The 20950-nt window shown below is 42.3% G+C and overlaps 1 protein-coding gene across 4 annotated transcripts in view; it reads right to left on the bottom strand.

Annotated features, from left to right (window-relative positions):
* Positions 1 to 1747: 1747 nt before the first annotated feature.
* Positions 1748 to 20950, bottom strand: part of SLC1A2 (solute carrier family 1 member 2) — a 145207-nt gene continuing 126004 nt past the window's right edge. For all 4 annotated transcript variants that reach the window (XM_004755983.3, XM_045066022.1, XM_004755981.3 and 1 more), the window contains exons 10-11: positions 14544 to 14775; positions 1748 to 11203 (exon numbers count right to left, since the gene is read on the bottom strand). In XM_004755983.3, the coding sequence (XP_004756040.1) occupies positions 11132 to 11203; positions 14544 to 14775 (304 nt within the window). In that variant the 3' untranslated portion in view covers positions 1748 to 11131. The remainder of the gene's footprint in view (positions 11204 to 14543; positions 14776 to 20950) is intronic.

Here is a 20950-nt window from a genome sequence, read left to right as displayed (position 1 = left end):
GAGTCTGGGGAAAGAATGCTTCAGCTTTCACCTTTTAAAAAAGATTGTATTTATTTATTTGAGGGAGAAAGAGAGAGCATGAGAGGGGGAGGTGCAGAGGGAGAAGCAGACTCCCCACTGAGCAGGATGCTGATGTGGGGCTCAATTCCAGGACCCCAAGATCATGACCTGACCCAAAGGCAGACAGACACTCAGCCAACTGAGCCACCCAGGTGACCCGCTTCAGTTTAAACTTAAATTCACACTTCCTAAAAACGTTCTGGTTTCACTTGCCTCAGTATTCTCACTAGTGACATGACGACAGGTAAATTTCAGAGTTCAAAAGCTTATAATTGATCTCATCTAAACCCCTAATTTTAAATATGCCAAAATACTTACAAATTGCAAAGGGACTTGACCATTTTTACTCAACTCTTTAGTGACTATATGGAGATCAGAACTCATGTCTTTAAAAAAAAAGAAAAAGAACTCATGTCTTGTAACCCTGAGTCCATTATTCATCCTTCTATTCTCACCCCCAAAATAATATTAATGAGTAATAATTATAATTATTAATTACAATAATCACATATAATTGGTCTTAAAATGGCCACCCAGAAACTTACTGACAAGCGTATTTTCTGTAAATAAAATTTTAATAACATTCTGAAGATGGCTGTGATGTGAGATATATTTGATTCCCAGGGAAGAAGGAAAAGTGTGTCTTAAAAAGAAATGTCCATTTTCACGAGCAGTTTAAAGAAATCGCTGACATTCATAAAATTGTGGTGTATCCCATCCATCTATTTCACTCATTTAAAATATTTGCCTTCTTTCATCCCCCCCCAAAAAAATGAGAGAGAAAATTCTATTAATCTAAGCCATTCTATTCAGTATTCTGGCGCCCCATGTGTCAAAAGAACCTGCCATTCTCTTGGTGGACCTCCATTCATATATATATATATATGATATGCATCATATACCTTTCATTGTGCGAGAATCTCATTACGCTGAGCCCGGTCTTACTTTTGAAGACCATGCATTTTATTTCTACAACATGACTGACAAATGCTTGCTACTCACCTTCATAGCAATGATTTTTCCAGCACTAGAGAAAAAACGTGTAGTTGGACTTACTGAAAGATGATATGTTCATATTTTAGCCTTTATGAATGATTTAAGGACTCTTTTGGCCCAATAGTCACAAGAGCTATTCACCAACTATTTCCAGTGTTCTTCCTGTTATGGTTGCATTTCCCTGACCCCTTGAGGTTAGGTAGAGCCCTGGTCCTTAAACTGTGAACACAAGTGAGGTCCATGACATGTGGGAGGAAGCTTTAAGACTCAGGGTAACATTGACACATTCAGTATCTTCTGAATTTGGCACCTGCAGAAATATGGATATGAAGTCTCTCTCAGACTCCCTCAGCAAAGATGGTATACAACAGAGTCCCTGAGGCAACTTGTGATGGGCATTTCACATAACTGAGAAATAAACCCTGGATCAAACCCCAAGATTTGGGAGATAGACCAAGTGATTCACAGGGAAAATTTGGATTACATCCCATTTTTGTCCACTTCACTAACTTTAGGTATGACATGACTCCATTAGATAACTAGGCATTCTGGAAAGTATTCATTTGGACACTGTACTTTTCAGTCCACAGTTTTTCCAGAAGAAACACTTCTGGAAAGACCCCCCTCCCCCACTATGGAACCAATGCTAGTTTAAAATGGGAACTGAAGGAGAGGCAACGACCAAGAGAAATCAGAATGCACATTTATTGATGAGAGATATATACACAAAAGTTAAAACACTTAGTGAAATATTGGATTCACAGATTGCTTCCAGTATATAAAGAATATCCAGTTATTTTACACATGAAATGTTAACAGTAATCAGTCCACATGGTAAGAAAGCTCAAGGTGAAAACGAAAGATCTCAACTACCCCAGAAGTGCTTTGCCAACGAGGCATTGCCTAGTACCATATTGAAGAAATATCCCCAAAATTAGTTGAAATTTTTATCTGTTTTCATTCATTAGTCTTTAAACACATATGTGCTATCAGTGCTCTGGGCTACATGACTTTAGACCAATGGGGATGGTGAAGTTGAGGGAAACAGTTATTCTTATCTTTCATTCTGGACACACAAGAACCTTCTGAAGAAACCTTACCTAAAGGCTGGCTTTTTCTTCAGTAGGGTTTCTACCCGGAATCTGACAGGAGTTAAAGAGGCCACATTTTCCAGGAAAAATGTGTCTGTTCTGCCATCTGTACCCCCTCACTCCAATCACTGGAGAAGCCACTGAAAATTAATGTGCTTTGTGCCCTCATGGGATTGTGCAGGCTTCCCCTCCTTTTTGTGAAAGACAGAGGCACTTGATGTTCCCAACTGTGCACGGCCATTTTCCTCTGTCCTTGGGGAGGAGAAAGGGGGTGATGGGAACTGTCGATGCTACAGCATTCCAGGTAGTGATCATGAGACAGAATGTGTGTTTTAGGAGGCAAGTGGATATTTGCATTAGTTATCTCATCTCCAATCACTCAAAACATGCACACGGAGCCTACAAGGGAGAGGTCATACTTCCTTCACATCTGTGGGATCTGTGCCTCATCAGTTGTCTTTTTGTAACCCTGAAGCTTTATACTGACCATTCTTGGGCCTCTAGTGCTCTTTCTATGGACGTCTGTACAGTTTACTACAAGAACTGTGCTTCTATGGGGTTTTGCCTACATGGCAGTTAGTTAACATGACTCGAGAAACCAAGGGGGACAAGGTTCTTCAGAACCTCTAAGTCATGAGCATCCTGATCAGTATCTGGCAACCAGAGAGGCATACCTTTACCTAAGGACAGGATATGAGCATGTACATAAGCAGGCTAACTTTTTATCTTTCTTGAGTCCAATCCACCAAGCAAAGGAAGGCTGTAGATAAGTGTCCTCATTCTACCCCGACTTAGGCCTAGATCATCAGAAGCTCCGCAACTGTATTTGCCATGCATTGGACAGATGTCTGATGACCTTTCACTAAGAATCATGACACACACCCAACCCTCCCTTGCTCAGAATTGCGTATTTACAAAGATGCTGGATGCCCAGACTTTCACAGAATCATTGGTACAAAGGATTCATAGAGAAGTTCTTCACTGATACGTACTGCTAGATCACATTTAAAAAGAGGAGAAGTGCTTCACTAGTTATCTAAGAGGGAAAAATAGGGTTTTCCAAAACACCCAATCAACATGCCTACCACATTTAGATGAAAAGCTAAAGATAACATTTAAATTAAATTAAAATACATCTATACACCATTTCACTGAAATTACGCATAGTTACCTACATTATAGCTACACAAAGTGCACAGGCACTGTTCTTCATGCACGAACCAAGTGTTACTGTAGACACACAAGAACTTCATGCCTTGAACAGCTCTCTGGACTCGAAAATCACAGATACAATCATTGCCAGTTGAGGGCACTTCTCATCTGTTTGCTGAATGAGGAACAGTTTCAAATACATACCAGAACACTTTCTATGGAATTGACAATCTTCTCTAAACATGGCAAAAATACTAGCGCTACGACCATATCAGAAAGTGTGTTTGGCAGAAGGAAGACCCCCTGGTCTTCGCAGTGGCTATTGATTTGCCTTTTGGGGGAATTACATAGATCATTATTCACCTGAGGACAGAATCTACCTGGGCTCCTTCTAAACTATTTCAGTGTGACTCTAAGCTCCCACCTCCAGCCCCAGTGATTAAGGGTATTGCTTCATAGCTAGTACTAATAACCTTTTTCTTAAAAATATGTGCTCAATTCACATAACAGTGTGACATTTACTAGCAATTTGCTTGGCAAGCATGAACTGCAACAAATCTGTCCCGAGTTGCTTCCTAGCACTCATCCTCAAGCTCTCTACTCAAGGTTTTCCAAAGCCAATTTTGACATACATGGTTGGGGGGAGGCAGGGGAAGATCTGATACAGAAATGATCCCATGCTCATCACCTTATTTTTCGTCTTCTTACTTTGGTGAAATTTGAATGCTTAGCTGGAAAAACAAGGAATTAGCACCATTCCTCAAGTTGAAAAAACTGATTGTTTAAATGCGTATTTTAACCAGCTAAGAGACTGAAGTGATTCCTCGTTCTTTATGGTCATTTTGTTCATTGCGGCGTGAAGGACAAGATTCTTAAATTTTTTGAACGCAGTTATATGCTCAGGAAACAACTGATAGGCTCTGAGTTGCCGTAGAAATGTCTTGTGCTCTAATTAGTTATAATTCTACCTATGTGGTTATATAGAAAATACCATAAGAAAATATCTGTCTGCAAAATTACAGATACGAAATAGATTAATTCAGTCTACACTGAGCTCTCTGTGATTTATGAAGAATAGATACAAACCTATAACATTATTAAAGGCTAAATCAATATTAAACATATAATATCCAGGACTATAAATACATTTCCTCATGCTCTTTATAAATAATAGTAAAGAAGTCCAGGGATTTGTTTAAAAAAGAATGTAACACAGGGCTGGAGGAATTTCGCTGGGTGCGATACTGATCACAGGGCAATGGGTTGTCCCTGGTAACGTCGGTTCTTACCAGGAAGCCAAAATGTATCTGCTGGCAGCAAGATCAAATTAGATTCACAGTTTGCCAGCTCTCTCCTTAAGCCGTAAAAAACAAATAGAAAAACAATATACAAAAATCCTCACAAAAGTAGTCTTTTATATACAAATCTCTAGAGCGACCAGATAATCTGATCTGTGTTGTGCAACATGGGAATGCAATGCTGAGGTTCCCCAGGGGGAGGAGGAAGAAGAGAGGAAGTTAAGGTGATTTATGGAAAGATCTGGATGCCCAAGGTTGAGTTCCTAGTAAGGACAATTACTCTCCTGGAGTAGTAAGTAAGCAACCAGTGGGCCAGCTTTCCGATCACACATCTCAGAGGATTCGCTGCGTGCATGAGAAACCTCAGAGCTGTGCTAGACCAGCTTTCTCGGTGAGTGCGTGCAATTCTCTCCTACCATAGGCAATGGCCATTTCTAGGCAGGCTGAATGGATGCCGTGGAGAGAAGCAGAGCCCCAGAGGGAGCAAGGCCCTGACAGCATCATTCCCGTCTCCACCAGGAATGACAAGGGTCACGGTCAGCTGTTATGTTCCAACACTCACCCAGGGATCGGGGGTGTCTCCGGAGAGACTGGAGACCTGTGATGACCCATGCTCTAAGTCATGTGTTGACTCTGCAAAAGAGTGGGTTCTGTTTCTATAGCAGGGTTTAGTCTCAGCACAAAAGGGCCCTGTGTGACAATCAGAAGGACTTTAAAAATCTCAAAATAGATACTTGGTCTGGAGGTAGGAAGGTGAAGCCAGGCTGGACATAGGGAAAAACAAAACAAACAAATGAACAAAACCATGAGTAATAATTTAATAATAAGTTGAGTGAATCAAGTAAGAATATGAGGGCTTCTCTTGCTTGTCTACAGGTTCTTCCATGGGTCAGTGGAGAATTAGCCTTTGTCTTGCTGCCTTTGCCTCAGGCCTTCTGCACTCGAAGACCAAACAACAAAAACCCTGGCCTAGTCCTTTCTGTCTTACATTTATGTCTTGCTTCCCCAAATCTAAAAAATTGGGCTTCTTTGGCAACCAAGTAAATACCAAACCTATTCCATATTTAGCAGAAGCATGGGCACAGGGCAAGGACAAAAGCAGGGGGCCATTGCAGCCATACCACAAAGTGCAAGAGTGTGTTCCAAAACTGAGCTGGTGGCCGGCACCTTGCAGACAGACCGTGCCTTATATCTACCCTAGAAACCAGCCCAACTCCACTCTTGTAAGATAGAGCTTCTCTAGCTGGGACAGGATGCCCACGATGAAAACAAACCAAGAGGACCATTTGAAAATGAATTCAAATATCCCTGCAGAGAAGGGACTTAGCCCAGGATTAGCCTGTGCTCGGTTATGTGCATCTGCGTGTGGGCAGGGAGGGAAGGTATTAGTGTGTAAGTCTTGCACCAAATCTCCTAAGAGGGTTCAAGTTTATTTGCCAAAGGTTCCCAAAGTCCCATAGTGGGTTGGCAGTTAAGACGGTGTGCAGAAAACTGTGTGCTTTGGGCTCAGAGTGGGTTCTGTTACTACAGCAGGAACATTCTCAGCCCCTGAGGGAGGTGCTACGCTCCCCTTGCCTCCCTGGCAACCGTCTTCTTTGAGCTGAATGGCTACTTCTACTAAGACAGTGAGTGAGGCCAAGGGCCATTTTGTCAAAGGATGTCTGTTTGTATCCCAGAAAACCAAACTACAGATTAACGTGGCCATCTTCCAAGCTTGTTGGAAAACATCAAAGGAAGAGAAAGACTTGAATTTAATATCATCCCAAGGGGACAAAAAAAAAAAAAATCCAAATTGATTATTCTGTATTGTGGGCCACTCTGACTTAAAATATAAGCAGGTCATACTTCACAGTAGTAAGCCTCTTATGAAAAAAGAAATTCAAGCAGAAATTGTAATATCATGGATTCTTAGGGCCCCAAGAGGGTTTTAATTGCTTAATCCAACCACTTTGTTTTAAGTATGGGACAGAATGAGGCTTGGGCATCAAGTGACTTGTCTAAGTTACACAGCTCAACATTGGCAGAGTCTAAGTCAAACGGTTGTTGTATCCAATGGCATTATTTCTCATCCTCCCTGTGTCATCATGTGAATTCACTGTGTTCTGCTATGAAATGAGATAATACTCAAAGAAGATTCCTTGTCGTCTTTTCTAGAAACAACCCTTGCCCTAACGCATGCAGTGCTTTACTAATGGTCTCTCAAGCAGCAACAATGACAGGTGGAATGGGAAAGGAGGAGGAAGAGTGGGAACATGGGTTTTCCTTTTGGGAAGACCATGGGCAGCTATAGCATGAGCAGCTTTGGACTCGTTTGACCTAAAGAGAACAATCTGCCTATGGTGTCTGCCCGGGTTGGCACTCGAAGGCCCTTATTCTAGATTCCAGCCAGAAAGTACCAGAGATCCTGAGGCCACTCATTTCTGGCAACTAGATTTACAAAACTCTCACTTCAGGATTCCTTCAGCTTATTTGCTTAAACTTACTCTTTTTAGGTTCTCAGAGGGTATATAGAATTAAGTGAAATAAGCTGGTCAGAGACAAATACCATATGACTTCACTCATATGGGGAATTTAAAAAAACAAAACAAAGGAGCAAAGATAAAAAGACAAAATGAAAAAATAGAGCAAACTGCCGGTTGCCAGAGGCAAGGTGGGTGGCAGGGATGGGTGAAGTAGGTGAAGGGGATGAAGAAGACACTTAGCGTGACCCTGATAGTCCAAGTGGGTATTACGACAACTGAAAAAAATCTGCTTGGTCCTTTTGCTTGCCTAGGGATGAATTTATTTGGAGAATAAGAAAGGCAAAAACAGAAACCTAGACAACTGTATGGCCCCAAGAATCAAAGAGCAGGGAAGAAGAGCCACCTCCATTGGGTATAACTGCTGAGCACTTTTGACCATCAAGCCAAGCAAGAGGTACGAAGACCTTCCCATTAAGGGTTTGAACCATAGAAAAATTCTCTCTGAGCATTAGTGTACTTGTTCCGACTTACTGCTGTATTTCATGGGAAACTATAGTACAGATAGATTCCTTGATTCTGACAAAAGTAAAATATTGTCATAGTGTTTGCTTTTGGGAATAAAAGGAAGTGTGGTATTTGCAAAAACATGGAAGGATTGGATTTCCTTTCAGGGAGCAGGTAGATGAGTTACCCAACTCTGAAAGGTTTTCTTGACTAGATACACTTGCAAGTGACATACTTCCCCATGCAAGGTTGGAAGTGGCCTGAGGCCCTCTACTCAGTCATTGGGATTCCTCAGATTTCCTACCGGGAATACATATCCCCATACATTGAATTTCCCCTAAGCCTTTTTCAGTTTCCACAAGTCTGAATCCAAGACTGAGGCATTTGGCACCCTTTCTTTCGGCCAACCAATATTGCAGAGGAGAAGCGAATACTTGTCTTTTACCGGACAAGGTAACTTCTTCAGGCAATAAGACTACAGGCTGTGTTTCCACACCCAGCAGGAAATAAAGAACTGAATCTGATGTCTATGTGGTTCAGATCTTATTACCTGAAGACCTGGACCTCTGTGGTCTAGAAGACTGCCTTGATTTCTTTGATGCTCCGCATGGGAGGCATATTCCCAAAGACCTAAGGTAAAGCCTTAGCGTGAGAGAGAAGCCATTCTTCCTGCTGATTAAATTTGGCTTATTGAACTGTAGTTGGGAATCAAATGGTGGTTCTACTTGGGTTGCTGTGGGCAAAAATTATAAAGGGGAGGATGAAAGTCTGTTTAATTGATTTTTTTCTCAAAATGATTTGGATTCCTAAAAAGAGTGAATGAGTTAGTAACAAAAAATGGTGTTGCCAAAGCCCTGACTTACAGACCTTATGGGATGCAGCGTGTGGATCTGGCCTCCTGTGTCCATATATAACTTATGCATCATCAAATATTAATGGACTGTTATAAGCATTTACAACTGTGGTGAACCTATAAATATAAATCTGTGCACATAACGGAAAGATTATGGGTATCTTATTTAGAAAAGGGTCCTTAGAGGTATACTCTGGATCTGTTTGTCCTGTTTATGGCACTCTTGCTGGCCAAGGGAAGCCCTAGTGGGCATGGCATAAGAAGAATGAACAAGACCTAAAAAAATAGAGATCACAGTCATACGTCAGCTCTACATACATCCTGGATTTTCGGGTTAGTTCTGACTTTAACAGATTATTCATTTGTAATATGATGTGAATTTCCAGATGAAAGTGATTTCCTAAATACATTCTCATGAAATGTATTACAGGTAGTCTAAAACCAGAAAAACATGTTTTGTTAAGCTGTACACCTTGCTTCTTCTGAACACATTGTCCCCTTATATATTTTATAGAATAACTAGGAAGACAAAGCAAAGCAGGAAGACACTGAGGCAGAGTCTTGGGGAGACAATCCCAAGACCACTCTTTTGAGAAACACGTCAGCATTTACAAGTGCTAAGCTGGCCTTAAACAGCAAAACCCACAAACTCCTTGGTGCCTCGTCTAGATCCTTCTCTTCTCTATCACAAAGCTCTTGGGAGCACCACTTAAAGACAATCCATAAGAGTTTCACAGCTAAATCCAGGACCTGTCCTCTTGACCCACAGTATCAGCTCTAAAGGGTGTATTTATTGTCCACTACTGCATTTCACAAGTCCTTGGTGACCCAGTTAACTGTCCATCTAATGAAAATGAAGAAGACCAATGACACTAAAAAGAAAAAAAGGCAAAAAGCTGCTTAATACTGCTCAACGGTGGTCCTTATCCAAAAATAATAAGGGTCTGAGAGACAAAAGCAATCAGAATCTTATGTCTCTCATATGTTCCGAAGGTGTCTGGTTTGGAAGAGAAAAGTCACTAGGAATGGGCAATAAAGGGTCCGTAATGTCTATGTACAACCTATTCTCAGAGCATTTGGACAGTACAACTCTTGATGTGTACCCAGCACCCATCTGCCGGTCTCTGATGACCACCTGACTCCTATATGTAGACCAAGTTTCTACACACTCCTCAAAGTCAGTCAAATGTACTTTATTTCTCAGTGATTCAGGTTCAAGTTCCCAGCAATCTCCCAGAGCCTGCAACCTTAGGAAAATACTGTGAGTTATTCAACAGAAAAGGATAGTAGAGAAACTGACAAGTTTAGTGTGCACAATCCACCACTGGGATTCGTTGGGTGCCTATGGCCTACAAGGCACGGTGCTAATCCCCTTACAGTACTGACTCCTCAAACGTAACAGCCTTGAAGACGCCATCTTGAAGTTGTGAGGAGCCATCGTCTGCTCCCATTTCATGGCTTACGGCCGTCTTGACTTTGCCATAGGAATGTCACCTTTCTGGAATTTTGCACGTTTGTTTCCTGTTCCTTGCTACACAGAAGACTGGGAAGCAGATTGACTCTGCTTTCAACTGTGCCCTGTAACTAGATTCAAGTGCTTTGAGAGAATACAAGAGAAAGCTCTCTATGTGCTAGATCATGGACAGTGTTTTGTTTTTATCGAGAGATGGTCTTAAAAGCGGCACAGCCAGCGTAACTGTCCTCTCTACCTGTGAGGAGAGTAGAGTGGTTAGACCTTCTAGGTTAATGAGATTGTGACTGAAATAATTTGCGATTAAAAATGTCTTTTTTTTTTTTTTGGTTAGAAATACAAAAAAGAATTTTATAGCTGGAACAAAGAAAGTAAAGCATCGATCAAATCATCTCACTCGATTTCACTCTGCTAGGTGAATGCCAACCGAATTGGAACATTTGACTCTGGTTAAAGTTGACGTTGGCTGTGCTCTCGTTTGTCCACATGCACAGCAGCGCTATGCAGATTACATCCTAATCCATTATCATCATTGAGAGCAAATTACGAGACCTTTGAAATTTCAGTAATGATTTCCCAGGACCGGATAGGGCAGAGCAGAAACTCAGTGGGTTCCATAATTGGCTGCCTTGAAGAGCATGGTTCCTACTACCATTCTCTTTGAAATATTTAATTGAGAGAGTATACAGAAGGTAGATTCTCAGAGTTCCCAAAGACAGGGGTTTGCTTTTAATTAACACATGGACCACCCCTAAGACATTTCAAGAGGATTACGTCTAGAGGCTTCTAACAGAATCTCTTGTGTGTGCCAAAGCAGAAGCAGGGACAACACCTGAAGGAATCACACACTGAGTGTCTGCTCTTTATCCAAAGTCCCCAGGATGCACCACATGCTTTAGTCGTGTCCCCTGGGAAAAGAGGATCTGCAGCTCTACATTTAGAGAGTAAAGGGAAGCTGGCCAGAACGTGTCTTCGATTCAAACGGATTCCTCCAGCAGCCTCCGTTCAGACAATAACACAGGTGAGAAAATGAGGCATTTACAAAGCATCACTTGGCAAAGACACCGCACCGCGCTTATCACTGACTCACGACAGATCCTTGAAGCCTCGGCTAGCAGATTAAGTAAACACAGAAATAGATGCTTTTTTTTTTTTTTTCCTTTTTAAGACAGCTTGTTTATATTCTCTTTTTACCATAAGATACGCTGGGGAGTTTGTTCAAAACTTTGCTGAGAGTCATGTCCTTATTTTTCACGTTTCCACGGCTCTTCCTCGACTCCGCCGTCGGCGGACTTTCCGTTGGCTGCCAGAGTCACCTGAAAATAATTATCATCAGCATCCAGCTAACAGGCCGTGAACCAGAGAACCTCCCCCACGGGTTATACGGAGGAGCACCAGATCCAAGCTTCGCTCTACAACCTCATTACTACTTTGAAATGTCATTCTTTCCCAGCAGATTGGGAGCCCATCTTGCTTTTCAAGATGGATTTGTAAATACTGAAAAGTCCACATTGGCCTTGGGGAGTATGGAGGAGCTAGAGACAATCTGCAGTTTGAAGAATAACTTCCACTCTGATTTTAGGGTTGGGGGCGTGTCAAGCTGCACACAGACCCATCATCTAAGAATGCAGCCCTTAACAAAACAGTGTCCTTGTGCTACTCCATACAACCAGAGAAAACCCCCCGGAACTCGACAGCTAGTTCTACACATGCGTGTGAAAGGTTCAGTCCCAAGGAGGCCAGGTCGGTTTATACGTGCCCAATTGCAAAATCAGAGATCGAGAGGGTCTGGATACCAGATACGCTATCCAGGCTTTAAATGTGAAAAAAGAAAATAAGGGATTAAAAGCCAGAGATCCGTGACAAGTGGACCTAAATGATTTCAACGCAGACATTCCATAATCAGGTATCCCCACCAGCCTGTCTGTATCAGGGCTTCCCTGGCTCTAAGTGAACTGAACCCTTACACCGAACAGGAGGTGTTCCCCTCCGCTTCTAAGTCATTTCCTAGCTTACCTTCTGTCTGTCTGTCCTCAACGTCATGTGCAAACTTAAACCCACGACTGATATTCCACATAATGGAGAGACTGGATTTATGGAAGCATTAGGATATGGAAATATGACAAATGCAGCAATGTTTGAAAGAAATCCGAGCTTCTTCTTACCCGAGTGGAAGTGAAACGCACGCGTTAGAAACACACACAACATGCCAGGGACAGAAAACGAAACCAAGCGTGTGAAGATAAAAGCTGTTCGTTGCGTTCCTCCTCCGAACCCCGGAAGGCCCCCTATATTCCTCTAGAAAGACCATGCAACAAGCCATGACCATCCTACATGCAGTTATTCTGATAAAAGTGTAAAAGTTCATGCACAACTTCAAACTACGGTGACAAAGGCAAGAGTTTGAAAATAGAAGAGGCCAACAGGATGCGACGATGCTTGAAGCGGTTAACATCTTGACCAGAGCTGCAGCAAATTTGTTTCCCCTTCAGTGAACTGTCAAGAAAGACTGCCAGGAACAAACTATCTGCCTGGAGAAAGCGGTCTGTTCACTCTCACCTTGAATGTGCCTAGTTGCCTTTGAGTGATGAACAAGATCAAGAGCTGTCCAGAATCATAGGTCAAGTTCAGGTGCCTCTGGAACACCAGGCAGCACTCAGGGTTGGGCCTGTTATTGTCATCATGGTTGAATACTGGGGCCTGTGTTTCCAAAGTGGCTGGGAGAGCAGCTTTTTGTTTTTTAACATTTCTTTCTTTTTCTGGCTGGGTTCAAAGAAGCTAGGGCACGGGGCGCCTGGGTGGCTCAGTGGGTTAAAGCCTCTGCCTTTGGCTCGGGTCATGATCCCAGGGTCCTGGGATTGAGCCCCGTGTCGAGCTCTCTGCTCTACAGAGAGCTCCCCCCTCCTCCCCCGCCTGCCTCTCTGCCTACTTGTGATCTCTGTCTGTCAAATAAATAAATAAAATCTTAAAAAAAAAAAAAAGATGCCAAGAAGCTAGGGCTCCACTCACCAGTCCATCTCATCTCTGTCTCCTTCAGCCACCTGGGTAACAGAAAGCAAGAAGGAGTGGGGGACTGGCGGGAAGCATTGATGTCCCATCTTGTTTAAAAATAGTGAGACAGAGAATGGACCAGAAGGAGGTTTAAGCCTTTACTACAAAATTATACATTCGCTTTGCTGTCCTTCCATGCCCATTTCAGGACTTGGCAGATAATGGACCCCCAATAAACATTTGATGAATGATGAAAATAGAGGAGGTCATAGGAACGAGATGGAGGTGCTAAGCGAAACCCCACAAGGCACACAATAAATACTTGTTAAATTGAGCATAAAGCCATTCCACGGGAATGTGGACCCTTGTTGGCCCAGACTAACATTTTGATGGAGAATAACCCAGCATGTTCATTTAGATGTGGGAAACACTAACATTCCAGGAGAATGGAATATGTGCTTTAGGTACATCTGAATTTCTAATAATTTGAATCATTTTCATTGAGTCAATTAATTTTTGCAGTTGTCTCTTGATGGGCGAGTCCTTCCTTAATTTGAACTAGAGCCTCGGCTCATCCACTCCTGTACCTGATATAGAGGAGAGGAGCAAAAGACTGTTGCTGGTCCATTAGATTTCTGGATCTATGTTACAGTCCAGTTAAGAGAATCACTCCTATGCTACCCTTAATTGTCCAGCAGAAGCCATGGTTTATACTTGGAATGACCCAGAAGGAACCCAGGAAGAAATTAAGTATTAAATGAGATCTTGTCAACAGGAGTCAAAAAAGGATCAGAAATCTGTACAGGGTACAGATTCCCTCAGTTGCTTCCCGGAACCATATTAGTAACCCAGCCCGCAGAGTTGACTCTGCTCACCTGCCAGGGTTTCTCCAAATTTGCTTCACTCTGGTCATGACACTCTGTCTTTGACAATGTCAAGTTAGTTACAATGAAGGCTAGACAGAGCCCATCAAGCTTGAAGACTTAGTACCCAGTAGCTTGTGAAAGAGGCCAGAACATCCATGATTCAGGAAAGATAGGGCTGCCACTGTAGGAAACGTGGTTATCTATGAATAATTGTCCTGAAGTATGGTTGTCCTTTACTTGAAATAGCTCCCCCATTCTTGGAGCAAAATGACTGCCAGTTCAAAACTCACCTTCTCACAAAAATAATTAAGGGAAAGATAGTTGTGCAAAGTTGGGTGGGTGTATTTTTGACCAATATGTAATTAATATACAGCAAGAAGGAATAGTTATGCTATGTAAAGTAAGTGATTCTGGGTATTTCTCTTGGTGTTTCATTCAAGGAATAGAATATTTGAAATCCAGCAAAGCTTTAGAAACCACAAATTCTTTGGCAAAATGTTCAAGAAAACCAATCACATTTGTGGAGTCATTGGATTGGGGGAGGGGGCATCAGAATGACTGTTTTACATCACACAGACAAACCAAGCAAGTGATCAGCTCTCCCACTGTAAGACCTGATGATTTCCTGGTATGTTAGACACAGAGTTAGATGATCTGGGACTCACAGAAGCTTGGGTTACATGATCCTTCAGAGAAATAAATGTGACAATAATACATGCAGGGATTTTTTTGCTTGCCTTAGGAAATCGAGCATGCACTATTATATACAGGTCTCAATATCCATGAAGGGGAAAGGTACCTTGCACTCATCTACTATGACAGAGTTGTGTGCAGCATAGACACATTGATTAGAGTTGCTTTCCCTGTGGTTCTTCACGTCATCATAAATGGACTGAGTCTTGGTCATTTCAATATCTTCATGCACTCGATGCTGGGAGTCAATAGTATCCAGCTCAGACTTAGAGAGGTGATAGACAATCCCAGCCCCAAAAGAGTCCCCCACAACATTGACTGAAGTTCTCATCCTGTCCCTGAGAAAAAAGAACAGAAAACATTTAGTGAAGGAGCAGTGACATGGTGGCCAAGAGGCCAAGGTCTAGAACCAGAGAAACCTAGGACTGCTCTGATTTTCCCTTTGTCTGATCTGGGGCAAGTTACTTAATTTTTATAAGCCTTGATTTCCTTGTTGGTTGATTGGAGATGACAATCATACTTCATCAGCTTGTATGAAAATTAAATGAGATCATGTATATAAAGGGTTTAGCAAAATCTCTGATGGATGATTAAAAAAAAAAAACCCAATTGGGGACGCCTGGGTGCCTCAGTTGGTTAAGCAGCTGCCTTCGGCTCAGGTCATGATTCCAGCATCCTGGGATCGAGTCCCACATCGGGCTCCTTGCTCAGAGGGGAGCCTGCTTTTCCCTCTGCCTCTGCCTGCCATTCTGTCTGCCTGTGCTCGCTCTCTCCCCCTCTCTCTCTGATAAATAAATAAAATCTTTAAAAAAAAAAAAACCAATAAACAATAGCAAAAAAAAAAAAGGAGAGAAGGAAGCATTGGAGGAAAATAGTTCTCAGATCTCGGAATTGGCACCCAGGCTCCAACAAGTAGAAGGAAAGTAGGAGGACACTACTAGTGGTGTCCAGCAATTCTTCCTGATGTAAACCATTCTTCCAAGACTCCAGATTACCTCCTCTTATGTTACTTATTAATTCTACCTGTGAATTCTCCTATAGTAGAGAATTCATCTCTTTGTAAGGATTGCAACTAACAATACCTTTCCCAGAGCACCTCACTCTTCCCACAACGCATACATACACACGGACACAGCTAATGGATGAGAAAACCAGCCACAATTTTCTCCCTAACCAATATGCGCAGAGGCTGTGGGTCCTGGAAAAACCAGAATACTTTGCTATGCTCTCTCTATTAACCTAAAAAAATAAAATCTTCCAGAGTGCCTCTTGAATCAGGAAGTGTCAAGAAAACCCCTTTCTCAAATCTTTTTCCCAAGTTCTGATTTGAAAAAACTGGATGGTCCAGAACTCTCCTTCTTAGAAAGTCAACCCCAGGAAAACAGAGTTGTTAGGAATAAATTGTGTTCTCTAGTCCTTTTGTACAATTGGTATTAAGAGTCCTTTTAACCTTGTGTATGAGATACTAGAAGTCTGAAAGAGAAGGATGCTGGAAAATCAAAACCTTTTTTTCTAAAAAGGAAAGAATTTAGGCAAAAATGTTGCTAAAGACGTCATAGTTGAGGACACTCTAGCCTTTAATTAAAAAAATTATAAGGATCCTAAAATTAGTTCAAGGCAAAGTGGAAGTTTTAATTAGTTCTTAGAACAAAGTCCTAAAATAAATTCTAGTTGCTACTATTAAATCTATTTCTCATTAGAGAAATGAAGCCACTCCAGGAGGAATCTGGCCTGGCTTCCTTGCAAGGAGCTTGTGAGCCTGCCAGCCTCTGATTTCAAGTAGAAAGATGTTCCTCCTGCAAAAATAAAGATCAGAACCCGACTTCAGCTCTCAGGAGCATATTTCCATCTGAGAATGCTCCTCTCCTCCCTTTTGCTTTGGAGAATCTGCCTCAGGGTAATAGAGTCTGAACACAAATGAATACTGGTGCTTGAGGTCCTCCACAAAATTAAGTACCATAAAGCCAAGATTGGTAAGAAGACCCAGAGTGAAGGGATGAGAAGGTATTCATGATGATAGTTAAGAAAAGATATATACGTCTGGAGACAGCCTGGATTCAAATGCCAGCGTTTCCTTCTACTTGCTGGACAACACTGATCATACTTAACATTTAACTGTGAGCCCTAGTGGCCTCACCTGTGAGATCAAAATAATAAAAATGTCTGCAACACTGGGTTGTTGCAAAGATTAAATAAGATAACAAAGTGCTTAGCACAGAATTCTCTGAGACATTTAGCAAGAGCTCACAAAACATTAGTTATTACACGATGATGTGTACTCTAAATATTACTATAAATCTTATCTAGTCAATTGAAGTCTGTTTTGGCAGCACTTGGGTAGAATGCCCAACCATGCAGAGTTAAGCTACCATCTCCCCCTAGAAACATTAACTCTATTTGCAGGACAATCCTTACGGTGGCCTCCCAGCTAACCCGCTGAGTTCTTTATCCATCACATAGCGTTGGTCCCCTTTGCAGTGTTTCAACTCTACTTTCAGTTCCACCCGGCATGTGTCCTGAGCCATGAACCCAACATCCTTGACCAATTGTTAAATTCCAAAGAGCATTCAGGTGAAGAGGAATTCTCTGAGTACCCATTTATATCATGGCCCAAAAGGATCTACCTTACTGGCAAGCAGATGAACTGAAGGCAGGGGTGGTAGAGATGATGCTGATGATGGTGATGGTGGTGATGAGGACAACAGCTGATATATCACATTTAATATGTCTAGAAATATGCTCTACAGGTATTACCTTGTTTAATCTCTCTACAAATGTTGCAAGAAGTATTTTTTTAATTTAATTTAATTTTTTCAGTGTTCCAAGATTCATTGTTTATGTACCACACCCAGTGTCCATGTAATACATGCCCTCCTTAATACCCACCACCAGGCTCACCTAACCTACCACTCCCCTCCCCTCCAAAACCCTCAGTTTGTTTCTCAGAGTCCACAGTTGCTTGTGCTTTGTCTTCCCTTCCAGTTTACTCCAATTCACTTTTCCTTTCCTTCTCCTAATGTCCTCTATGTTATTCCTTATGCTCACAAGTAAGTGAAACCATATGATAATTGACTCTCTCTGCTTGACTTATTTCACTCAGCATAATCTCCTCCAGTCCCATCCATGTTGATACAAAAGTTGGGTATTTATCCTTCCTTATGGAGGCATAATATTCCATTGTATATATGGACCATATCCTCTTTATCTATTCGTCCGTTGAAGGGCACCGTGGCTCTTTCTACAGTTTGGCGATCGTAGCCATTGCTGCTATGAACACTGGAGTACAGATGGCTCTTCTTTTCACTGCATCTGAATCTTTGGGGTAAATATTGGTAGTACAATTACAGGGTCAGAGGTAGTTCTATTTTCAATTTCTTAAGGAATTTCTAAACTTAGTATTCATATTTAAGAAATGAAAATTCATAGGGACTTTGCAAAGTTACACATCCTAATAAAGTCACAGAACCAAATTCAAGCACAGGCACTGAGCTTCCAGAATCCACAATGCAAAGTGCCCTGGAGCCAGACATCTTTGATTTTGAAACCAGCTCCGCCACTTCCTAACTGTAAAACCTGGGTCACTTCCCCTACCAGAATTTTTCTCAAGCAGGCAAAATACCTATTTTATAGGATTTCAAGAAGATATAACCAGTTCCTGACCCATAGTGAATATTCATTATATGCTGGCTCTTTCCCCTTTTGGGAAGAGCCATCACCCCCATCATATAGGCAAAAACACAAGACACTATGCTCAAGGGTTAATGAATTTTCAGTTTAACAAATCCATTGCCACCCAAATGGGTGATATAAGTTTACAAATTCTCATTTCCTCAACCCTTGACTTTCTTTGACATCAGATCCCAACTCTCCAGAGCAGCCACTGAATCGACTTTTCAGAATAGAAAATCTATTCTCTCCCATACCCTCAGGCCTCCTTGAATTGGAAAATGAACTGACCAGAGGAAATAGCTATCAGGCCAGGAATGAATGAAGATGGGATCAAGTAGAACCAAAGCATGCTGATGTCTGACACTAAAATCAGGATGGGAAGGGCCCTAGATTTAGAGCTAGAACCCTAACCCAGATCTTCTGACTCTCTTACCTAGAGCAAACCACCTCTCAAGAAACATCCGGCATGCCTTAAGAACTCATTAAAGATTGATTACAGGAGCACAAGAGCATCCAAATGGCTTTGTGGAAATAAGAAGAGAACGCAGACTCTAATACTTGTTGAGTTCTTTGCTTGTTCATTTTATTTATTCAACAGATGTACAATGAGCATCTTAGTGTGGGCAGGACATTATGTCCAGTGCACTGGCAACAAAGAACAAGAAAAAGCCCTTCCCATGCTTCCTCTTCCCCCTGGAACCCACACTCTCTTTACTTCTCTGTGTCCCCCATAGAGTGAGATAAATGTTCTTGTAGGAATAAGTGGTGGGTGCTATGGGATTTTGTAGGTAGGACATTTTAACTATGCTTGGGCCCCAGGAAAGACTTGAGTAGAAGTATCTCAACTTTGGTTCTAAGGATAAGTCTGAGACAAAGCGGCAGAAAAGAAATAAATAATGTGAAATAAATAATGTTCTTAGGATAAGAACACCTAAGAGCATTTAGGAGGCAAATGAGTGGGATGAGAGGCAGAAGGTAAGAACTGACCAAATCATGTATGGCCTTGTCAGCCAAGTTTAAGAGTCAGGTCATTATCCCAAGATTGATGAGGAGCCACTGGAGAGCAAGACCATGCTTGTTCCAGTATGAAGAACGGTCTGAAGGAGAACAAGTCTGAAAGAGCAAAACCCACTTAGTGAAGATGTGGTGGAAGGTTATAAGACAGAATTACAGGACTTGAGGACTGACTGGTTATAGAGAATAAATGAGAAAAAAGTCAAGGGTTCCTCTCAGGTTTCTGGTTTTGGGCAACCAGTGAACAGTGCCACCATATGTATGGGATATGAAAGGTTGGGATGAGAAATGTTCTCAATACAGCTGGAACATACTGGGCCTGAAATCTGGGAGCCAGCAAAGAAGAGAAGTCCCACAAGTGGTTGGGAATATGGACTATCAGGAGAGACATAGAGAGTTAGAAGTCGGTACCTAAAGAGGCGATGGGTGGATGCCACAAGTGTGTTTGGTTTATCGTTGGAGGGAATGGAGAGTGAGAAGAGCAGGCAGTATTGTCTGGACCCTGAGGGTGACCAAGAGTCAAAAAATGTGCACAGGCATAAGAGTCTGCAAGGATGGAAGAAAAATGGAAGAGTTGGGGGGAAGCGTGTTTCAAAAATAAGGGTGTAGTAGAGAATATCAATTACAGCCAAGAGGTCAGGTAAGAAGAGTAAAAGTGCCCCCTTGGTTTTAGTGACAAAGAAGCCCATTACTGATCCAGCCAGGGCAGGTACAAGCCAGAGGCAGAGAGAGAAGATGGCTCACCATGGATAGAAAACTGAATGAGAAAGAGAAAGTGGCGCCATTATTTGTTATCAACGTATTCGAGGCAACTGACTGAGAAGGTGAAGGGAGGGAAAGGGAGATGGAGGGAGACAGGAGATAGGATTTTTAGTTTGCTGCAGAGGCCACCAGGGGAATGTCTGACCAACTCTGGGGAAGTCCAAGTCTAGCTAAAAGTAGGATATGGGAGTTTGCGGTTCCCACGTGGAAATTTCTCCACAGGCGAATACTTTCGTTTTGTCTCACAACTAGTCCTGACTGTTCAAGAAACTCTGCTGACCTCAAGTACTTCAAGGCTACTTGGTAAAAAGAATTTTAGAGTGCTTGATGCTATCCTTGGGTTTGGACACTGTGTGTCAGAACTATGAAGAGGAGACGGAGGGGAGGTCAGAATTGTTCGCTGAAGGGGATCCACCACCACAGGTGCCCTAGCTTTGGGGCCACCAAAGATGAGAGAGGGGCTTGCCTTCCTTATTCATACTGACAAACCCGGTCTGGTTCCCTGGGAGAAAGACAATTGCCACGGTCCTTTTTCTCTCTTTTCTATCTCTTGATCTAAGTCCTCTGGCAGGAGGGTGTTAGAATTGTTGGACAGTCCTGGTTCTCATGAACTAACAGAGCCGAGGGAGCAGGGTCACCCAAAATCTATCTGGTTCCTTGTATTGGACTGAGCCATATGAAATTGCCATTTCGACAGTTCCCTAAAGCCAAACATTGACAATTTCATGTGATTCAACTTAGCATTCAGACACAAACCACCATGTCTGCCTCTTAGAATGCAGAGCGCACAGTGTGGCAGAGGGGTCACTGAGGCCCCAGACCTAAGAAGGTTGGCACGACCCGAACCATCTGAGGGCTAAAGCCACATGGGGATGAGAAGGGAAGGAGGGCCTGCCGAAGCACTGGGGAAGAGCGTGAACCTTGGATGGGAGCCCGGGCTGCGATCCCAGCTCCGGCAGGGCAAGAAACGTAGCTTTTCCTACTCAGCTTTCTCATTTGTCAGTTTTGGAAATAACCCCTCCCTCCAAGCATGTTGAGAAGATAGTAAGTGCTAATGTGTCCTGAACG

Source organism: Mustela putorius, unplaced genomic scaffold, assembly GCF_011764305.1.
Source record: "Mustela putorius furo isolate JIRA1106 unplaced genomic scaffold, ASM1176430v1.1 tig00003859_pilon_pilon_pilon, whole genome shotgun sequence".
Taxonomy (NCBI): domain Eukaryota; kingdom Metazoa; phylum Chordata; class Mammalia; order Carnivora; family Mustelidae; genus Mustela; species Mustela putorius.
The sequence above is the reverse complement of the archived record's forward strand: the minus strand, read 5'-3'. Positions and strand labels throughout refer to the sequence as shown.